Source organism: Halichoerus grypus, chromosome 8 (genome assembly GCF_964656455.1).
Source record: "Halichoerus grypus chromosome 8, mHalGry1.hap1.1, whole genome shotgun sequence".
In the NCBI taxonomy this organism is placed as follows: domain Eukaryota; kingdom Metazoa; phylum Chordata; class Mammalia; order Carnivora; family Phocidae; genus Halichoerus; species Halichoerus grypus.
The window spans coordinates 377973-386406 of NC_135719.1; the positions used below are offsets into that span (position 1 = coordinate 377973).

An 8434-nucleotide genomic window follows, 5' to 3' on the forward strand; every position below is an offset into this window, starting at 1 on the left:
TGATGCCTGCCCCGTGAGACTGGGAGCTCTTGGAGGGTCACCTTCTCCTGACCTCAGACACGCCCGCACATTGCCGCTCAGCTAACTGTAGCCTGGCTTTGCCAAGAGCCCATGTGCCTAGGAGAGCAGGGAGAGGTGCCTGCGAAGCCAGGGAACAGTGTAAATGAGGACAGGGACAGTGGCAAGGTCCACCTCAAAGGGGGGAAGCCGTCAGCTGTTAACCCTATGGGAATGTCGGTTCAGGGATTTTCCCGTTTTTCTCCTAAAGAAACAGAAATCCAGATTTTCATGTGAAATCGGATTTTAAAATGTAAGAGTTGGCAACTGTGGATTTACATGTTCAGATCCATTCGGCGCCTGGCTATGTCCGGGGAGGGTGACTCACTGCCCCCTACGTTCCACTGGGTTTGGCCAGTGCTCAGCACAGGTGGATCAGAGATCGAAAGCTGGGCGGTCAGGATACTTAACCCTGCAGTTCCAAACCGAACTCCACCTCCATGCCCCCCCACCCCCAGGTACACTGGGGCCATGGTGTGGACAGTGGCTACCTTCCTCCACATACTGCTACAGCTCCTGCATGGTGGCCTCCCTCCCAGGCTATAGCTCTTCTGTCTGGTGACCCCTCTGTCCCTTCCGTCTGCAGACAAAGGGGAGCAATACCTCCCGTGTTGCTGGTCCGAGGGCCGCCCCATCCTTCGCCGATTCGCTTCATCCTGTCCCTGTAAGTGCCTGTGTAAATAGTCCCTTTATTCTGGCCTCCCCTCAATTAACCTTCTGAATGTGCCCTCCTTTTCCTGCTAGGAGCCACCACTACACAGACTAATTCCATTCGGAAACGACACTGTGAGGTCCAAACACGCCTAGCTCTGCAGTCTGGATCCAGCTGGAGGGAGCCCGGCTTGCCACCCTGCTGTAGGCTCCAAGCAGGGGTCCTAGGCAGCAGGCTGAAGCTGAAGACACTACACAGCCCAGCGCGGTACTAAGGACCCCAGGGACACGATAACCCCAGGCTGCAACTGAAGACGCAGCTCAAAGAAAGGAAAAGCCTTGCAACGCGGCCAACCGGTTTAATGACAGGCAAAACCATGCAGATGCCAAACTACGGAGCACCAGGGACTCAGGGGTACAGAGGCCTTGGGGGGAAACACTACAACACCATCACGGGGGAAATGGGGTCACCTAACGTTGATATGGGGTAAGGGGGGGGTCCACTGGCAGCTCAGACCTATGCCATTTCTCAGGGGAACATGCATCCCACCCCCAAAATAGGAGCAAGCCGGCCGCCTTCACTCCCGAACATAAATCCTCGTGCAGACCACGTCATCGGCGCCGAACGTCTGCAGAGAAGGAAAAACAATCAGAGCAGATGCCTGTGCAAATATGTTTAAAACATATCACTAATAAGGCCACTTACTGCCCTGTTAAAAACCCTTTGTAACCAACGTTCAATTTCCTGTGCCACATGCTCCCACTAACTGCTAAGGTCTTTTTTTCTCCCTTAAGCTCCATACGGGCAGAGAGCAACTGGGGTGTAGAATTATATGCAATTTTCCTTTGTTTCTGGATCCCATGAATGCTGACATGGGAAATGTTTGGTTTGAAAAATTAAACTGAAAGGGGGAGATGTCCCATTGGACATTTCTGAGGTGGTTCTGCCTCTTCAAATGACTTCAGTAGGGTGCGGGGCCTGGGCATCTGGAGCCCAGGGCTCATGCGCTGACCAGCCAGACGGGGCGGCGTTGGAGAGAGCGGCTGCCCGCCCTCAAGTTATCTGCAAGCTGGAAAACGGGTCCGAGCTGCAAAGGCACAGCACCGGCCTGGACCCAGCTCTGCAGCCCACAGCGAGGGGAAGGGGGCCCGGCGCTTCCTCTCTTGCTGGTGCAGAGTGGAAGGGAGGGGGTGTCAGACAGGGCTGGAATGGAACAGGATGATCCCCAAGGCTCTTTCCAGCTAAAATTCTATGGCTCTTTGTATGTCTGTTTGCTGTGCGGTGGGCACAAACCTCCCCAGATGGAGGATTTTCTTCTGGCCCCTGAAGTGGGATCGCCTCTAAGTAAACTATCTTAACTCTCCCCCAAACTAGCAATTACTCAGGGGCCTGCTCTCCTGGGCTCTTACACGCAGTTGGAACAGGGAAAGCAATATGTTTGTTTCACACACAAAACCAAACATCAAAGATCCTCCAGCCTGCAGCCCCGATGTGGGCACGTCTGCCGACGTACGCTTGTCTGCAGGAGCGCCCCTTGCTCTCAGATTCTCAAAGGGGCTTGAGGCCCGGGAGAGGCTGAGAGCCTGGCTAGACCTGACCTTCAGCTTCCTGCCCCGGCCCGTCGGCTGGCTGAGAGAGGCTCTCGGAGTGCGTGCTAGGACATCCCAACGTGTGTCTCAGGGAAACACTAGTCATGAGTGACACCAGGAAGCAAACAGCCACCAGCAGCTTTTCCAAGTGGGGGCTTTTCCAAGTGGGGGATACCTCCGTCTGCAGGACATGCTGCGCCGGGAGGAGGGCAGGAGGGCAGGAGGGCAGGCGTTCCCACCGAAATTCACCTCTAGGGGTGCTGACCTCTCAGCTCCAGGGACATGGAGTGTGTGGGGTTGGACTCTTCCCGTGCACTGTAACCACCCTCGTATCTGACGCCTCCCCCAGGCCCCCAGGCCGACGAGCAGCTTCTAGACACAAGAAGAAATCCCATTTCCAACCTGATCTGAGACGTCCTTCTCAGCCGGCACCCATGCCGAAAGATTCCTGAAAGAAACTCTAGACTGTTCCAGAGCGGTTTGAGGGAAGATCCTCCATTTTCACAGAAGGCAACTTACAGCCCCCAGGGGACCATTTACTGTTGGCCCTGGGAGAGCTGATTTCAACTTAACTAGGATAATTTGCCTCTTGTTATAAGGAGATAGCATCTCCCTGCGTTTTGGATTTATTAACGATAACAACCCTTGAAACAAAAGCCCATAGATCAAGTCTCAAATGCCAAGAATTAATGCTCCTTTTGAGGCTTGTCTGGTCGGCTGAGCTGAGGAAGGATGCACGGGTGCAGCTGGGGGGCGGGGGGTGGGTGTTGGAAGTCGTGCAGTCCTCGCAGCAGAATGTTTTCTGGTTGCTCGGGGATTACAAGGTTAATAAAATCACACTTCCTCACGGAGCACACCGAGCCTGCTCGACCCTCAGCCACGCTCCAGAACTAAGAGCTTTGCTGACTCAGGTACCAGCAAACCTTTTGTTCTTTTTTCTCCTAAATTCCATGTCTCAGCCTCAAAGTGCTCCTCCAGCCCCATCAAGTAGTCCTTCCCTGGAAACGGCATTCACCAGGTTGCAAAGGAAGCCAGTCCCTTCTCTATGAAAGCAGACAGGACTGGAAATCAGGGCTGGGAAGGACAAGCGGCCTCAGCTGAAGTAACAGAGACCGCTCCGTGCAGGGTCTGCTCACAGGATCAACATGCAGTTTCAGGGCTGAGAGCAACCCGCCCGGGGATCAGACTTTAGCGGCAGCCCTCAGGCCACAGCCTGGGAAGGGAAGGGCCACGCCTCGGTCGCACAGCGAGGCCGGCCCGCGTCCCACTCTGCCGGCTCCCTCCTCAGTGCTGCAGGGGGCTGTTGGCTAAGACGGGGCAGGCGGGCGCTCTTAGAGGGTAGATGGTAACGTATGCCTCGTGGAGAACAAAGGATATCATTTCCAGGTTACCCACACAGCTTTTCCCTTTCCTTGCGTGTGTGTGTATGTATGTGTGTGTGAGCGTGCACACGTGTGCGCGGAGAGTGTGCGTGTGAGAATGTGTGCGCGTGTGTGTGGCGGGGGGCGGGGTCGGGGCAGGGAAAGCCTGCTCTATTCTGAAGTACAAAGGAAGAGTGACTGAGCCTTCCCTGTCCTCCCCGACGCCCTCTGCCCCCAACACCTAAAATCAAGGACGAGGCAGTGTGTGATTAAACCGTGGGGGTTTCTAAACTGGCCTCACCAGGTAAAGTTTGTGTGGCCAGGATTGTTTAAAATGTTTTAATCTGAGTGCCTCGAAGGGAGAGCCCACCCTTCCCTGTTCTAAGGCCCCAGCCCCAGACCACGGGACATGCAGAGCCTTCTGGCAGCCACAGGACTTGCCTGGCTCCTGAAGGCCACTGCAGTTGGTAAGTCTAGCGGTAAAAATGCTCTCTGAGGCTCCCAGTGCTGACGCACTAAAATTCCTGAAATCTTTCCCTGGTAGCAAAATGGGGAACGAGAAGGGGAAAAAAAAATCCCTCTGCAGAGTGAAAACCCCTGGGGCCTCCCGGAGCCCATGCACTCTGGCCCAGTGGGAAGGGAGGCCGGCTCGAGCCGCCACGGAGCCGCCACGGGGACGCAGTGGGGACGCTACAGCCTGTCACAGCCCTGCCCCTCCCAACCACGGAACGATGAATGCCTGTGACCTCCACTGTCACCTCAAGCTTTCCGCTCAAATTTTAACGCAGGGCCGACGGGGTCCCGCTCTCCGGTGAGGGAGGACGGCACCATCTGGGGACTATAGGCGTGATTCAGGGGCCCAGGACCTCACCAGGATGAGCTCGTCGTTGGCCAGCTCGCGGGTCCAGTAGGTTTTGGGGCCATCCCCCTCGAGGAGAGTCTGTGTGCAGTGGATCTTGTTCTCATTCTCCCAAGTGGCCAAACTCTGCAGGCAGGAAAACCATTAGTGACATTAATTATGGTCTTGGCAGCAGGAGCGGAGACAACAGTGCACACGGGAGGGTCTCGGCTGTGGAGAGAAGCAACACATGGTCTCTGTCAGCAGGGCACAGAAGCCTCTGCGGTGCCCTATGGAGTCCAGATTCGGAGGGCCGGCCACGGGTTTATGGGGAATAAATAGACCTTGTGTCCCCCCAGAGCTCCCCCCTCCCCACGCGCACACACACTCTCCGAACCAGCGGAGCTTTGGGCATGCTTCTCATCTCCAGGAATAAAATTCAGAGCATGCAGTGATTCATTTGTGTCAAAATGGACTATCCCTTCAAGCGACTAGCATATTAAGGGCAAGAACCTTCCCATCAGAACGATACCACGCTGGAACCTAAGACACCTTATTTATAGCCACACTGTAGCCAGCGACAGGAGCCCTCTCCACTGCACGGATTTTGGGATAACCCCTTCCCTTCCGTGTTACAGACTGTTCTGACAGACCTGAGTATCTCGGAGGACAAAAACACTACCACCTTCCAGGGTACGGCCTCTGGAAAACATTCAGACACAAAACAAATCAAGTCTTCATGCTCCTGGACGTGGGAGGCGGCACAAAGCACAGTGCTCGCCAGCGGGTGGGGGTGCCCACCAGCGGGTGGGGGTGCCCGCGTGCAGCACGCACACACTTGCTTTCTAACTGACACTTGCCAGGCTGTCGCGTGAACCTCTGATTTTTTATCGGAGCCGTGGTCTCTGGCCGTGGCCACCGCTGGACGTCCCCAGCTGAGTCCTGCCGACGGCCAGGCCAGCTCCCCGGGACTCCCAGGCACTCTTGTTTTTACAAACAGTGCCGTGGGGCTCAGACCCTGCCCTCTGCAAGCCTGGACATCATTTTCTGGCTGCGCCAATTCTGTGCGCCAAACCGGCCACGTGGGTCCACCCCTGCGGCCGAGTCTCTGTGTCCGGAGGGTCCAACTCTGCAGATCAGACAGGCCCCCTCAGGAAACCGGAGACTCAGTTCCTCACTTTCTGGAACCTTATTCGTGTTTCTTTGTTTTGAACGCGGGGGAAAGGGAGGGAGACATTTTGTCGCCTTTTAGATAACTGATTGCAGCAGCGACAATTTTCCATCTGCCCTCAGAATACACACTAACCGACCCTTCATTCTGTTCAACCAAAAGCGATTTTTGCCACGGCAAACGGGCATGCCCTGCCGCTGGCTTCCGTCCGCTGTCCATCCCTGGGGCCGAGCGCCGCACAAACACACACTCTCGCCCTTGAGGACTGAGAGAGCCCTTGGTCCGTCTCCCCAGCCAGATGGGCCTCGCTTTGGGAAGGACTCCGCCTTTCCTTCAGAAACCAGGCTGAGCGCCGGAGGGAGAGGTGCTGGCCCGCGAGACCGCTGAAACCGGATCCAGGGCGTCCCCTGGGGCCCGGAGACCCGGGGACCGGGGGGCGGGGGGAAGCGAGCGCTGCCGTTCCACCTGCGACAGGAGACGTGGCGGCGGCCCGGCCCCCGCAGCCGCCCCCCGCAGCCGCGCCCGCGCCCACTGCGGACGCCGCCGCCGCCGGGGTCCCCCGCCCCTCCAGGCGCAGCGCGGAGGCGGCGGCTTGGGTGGGGTGGGGTGGGGGCGGACTGCGGAGGACCTTGTCCCGAGCCCAGGGCAACCCGCTCGCACGAATCCTCTCTGCAAACCGCCCGTGCACCGCCTTGCAGGGGAAGCGCGCCGCCGGCCGCGAAGGCAGGCAGGGGCGCGTGGGCCGCGGCTCGGAGGAGGGGACCCCGGAACGCCGCCCGCCTCTGGGGCCTCACCCTGCACTTGCGTCCGTCCACGGTCTCCTCTTCGAAGCCTTCTCCGACCTTGAAGTTGATCTCGGTGGTGCGCACCGTGGTGGACGTCTTGATGTAGAACTGATCCCCGTCCTGGCGGATCTCCACGTGCGGCTTGGACGCGGCCGCCACGGCCACTTTCCTCAGCATGGCGTTCACACCTGCGCAGGGAAGGAGGTCGCAGCGCCCGCCCGGCCCTTCCCAAGCCCTCTGCCTGTAGATGGGGCCCTCAAAACGCCGCTCCCCCAACCCTCGCCCCAACTTTCCGGAGGAGACACAGGCTCAGGGAGGGCAAGCGGCTCTCCCTGCGCAGCACGGTGAATTCGTGGCAGGGCCTGGCCTCACACCGAGTCTCCAAATTGAAAGTCCCTGAGCCTCCTTGGACTCCAGAGAGAACCTCCCCTCGCGCTGATCCAGCACGAGACGAGGCCGAACCGTCGGGGAAGGCGCCGAGCCTCCAGCAAACGCTCGCGGGGCGCGCGGCTCCCGGGCTCCACTCGCCGCTCCGCCGGGGCGGCCTTGGATCGCTCCCCTCGCCCTCGCCCCGGGGACTCCCTCCGCCTGGGCTGGTCCCGGAACCCACCCCTGAGGGCCCGGGGCACCTCGGGGCCGCGCCTCCTCGTAGGCGCGCACTGACCGCGCCAGCTTACCCAGCGCCTTGAGGAGCTCGTCGAAATTCTCGCTGCTGCGCATCTTCCAGGTGCCGGCGAAGTTGGGCATGGCCAGGCGGCGGGCTGCGGGCGGACGGACGGGCGGACGGACGGGCGCGGAGAGCGGCGGCGCGGCTGGCTCCCTCCCGGCTGCAGGGCGGAGACTGACGCTCGGCCCCCAGCCCGTGCGCCCAGAGTCCCCGGAGGGCGCCCCCCGCCCCGCCCCGCCCCGCCCCGCGCCCCGCCCCCGCCCCGCCTCCGCCCCCCGCGGCCCTACCCGCGAGCCGCGCTCCCCGCCCGCGGTGCCCCCCGCCGCGGTCCGTACCCCAGCCTCGGTGCCGCGCGCCCGGCGCCCGCTCTTCTACAGCTGGGGGTGGGCACTGGGGGAGGGTCAGGCGATCGGGCACTGGCCCAGCGGGGACAATTGTGGCAGCGGGGCGGTGGGGACGTGGGGAAGCTCTGCACCATTCTCTCTACTTTGGTGCATGTTTGAGAAGAACTATAATAGAAAGTTAAAATACAGCGGGTGGTGGGCCGGTCAGTGTTGGGAGCCGCGCTCTCCCCACTCCGGGTAGTGCGTTCTGGGCGTGCGCAGCCGGTTTACCCCCACCCCGGTGAGGGATCCTATTCCGCACCCCCACCCCCCCCACACACACTGGCGCAGGGCCAATGCGAGCCAGTGGCGGGAAAGCCCCATGCCCATGACCCCCGCCTGGGCCCTGCTAGGAACCAAGGGGCGCGCGGGATGGTGGGCTCTCCGCGTGCGCGGGGCAGGAGGCCGCCCAGGCCTCAGCGCTTCCGGACTGCGGTCACGAGGGCTGGAACCCGGGCTAGGAGCGGCCCGTTCTGCGGGGAAGTGTGGCTCCATGCTCTGCAAAGGAGGTCTCCTTCCTTCTCCCATTGCTCCCAAGTGTGCACCATGCTTAAAGCCCCCCTTCAGTGTCTCCAGCAAGAGGGTACACGCACTTCACCCGGCCCTGTGAGCCTCCACGGCTGACCCCAAGTTTTCCTTCCAGTCCCTGTCCACTGTGCCATCATCCCTCTACCTTAGCCAAACTGCACAACTCAGGATTCTAGAATCAGCCATGCATCTTCCCACCTGCAGCCTCTGCCCATGCTGAGCCCTCTCCTGGGAATGCCCCTTTCCTCTCCGGGTTCCTAAGATCTTGCCCGTTCACCAGAGTCCATCTTTATGGTGTCTCTTTTGTGATATTCAGTTTCCTAATCAAATATGATTATTTTTCTCTGAACCCGCAGAGTCTGTGTTTGGTTTTGCTCTTGCTTATTAATCCTGCTATAAACTG

General features: G+C 59.6%; 1 protein-coding gene across 1 annotated transcript; it reads right to left on the reverse strand.

The window, feature by feature from the left end:
* Window positions 1-1049: 1049 nt before the first annotated feature.
* Window positions 1050-7310, reverse strand: CRABP1 (cellular retinoic acid binding protein 1). The gene is made up of 4 exons (XM_036067627.2): window positions 7131-7310; window positions 6463-6641; window positions 4531-4644; window positions 1050-1337 (listed from the first exon to the last, which is right to left on the reverse strand). Exons 1-4 carry the CDS (start codon window positions 7198-7200, stop codon window positions 1287-1289), a joined length of 414 nt encoding a protein of 137 aa, XP_035923520.1. The 5' UTR covers window positions 7201-7310; the 3' UTR covers window positions 1050-1286.
* Window positions 7311-8434: the final 1124 nt, after the last annotated feature.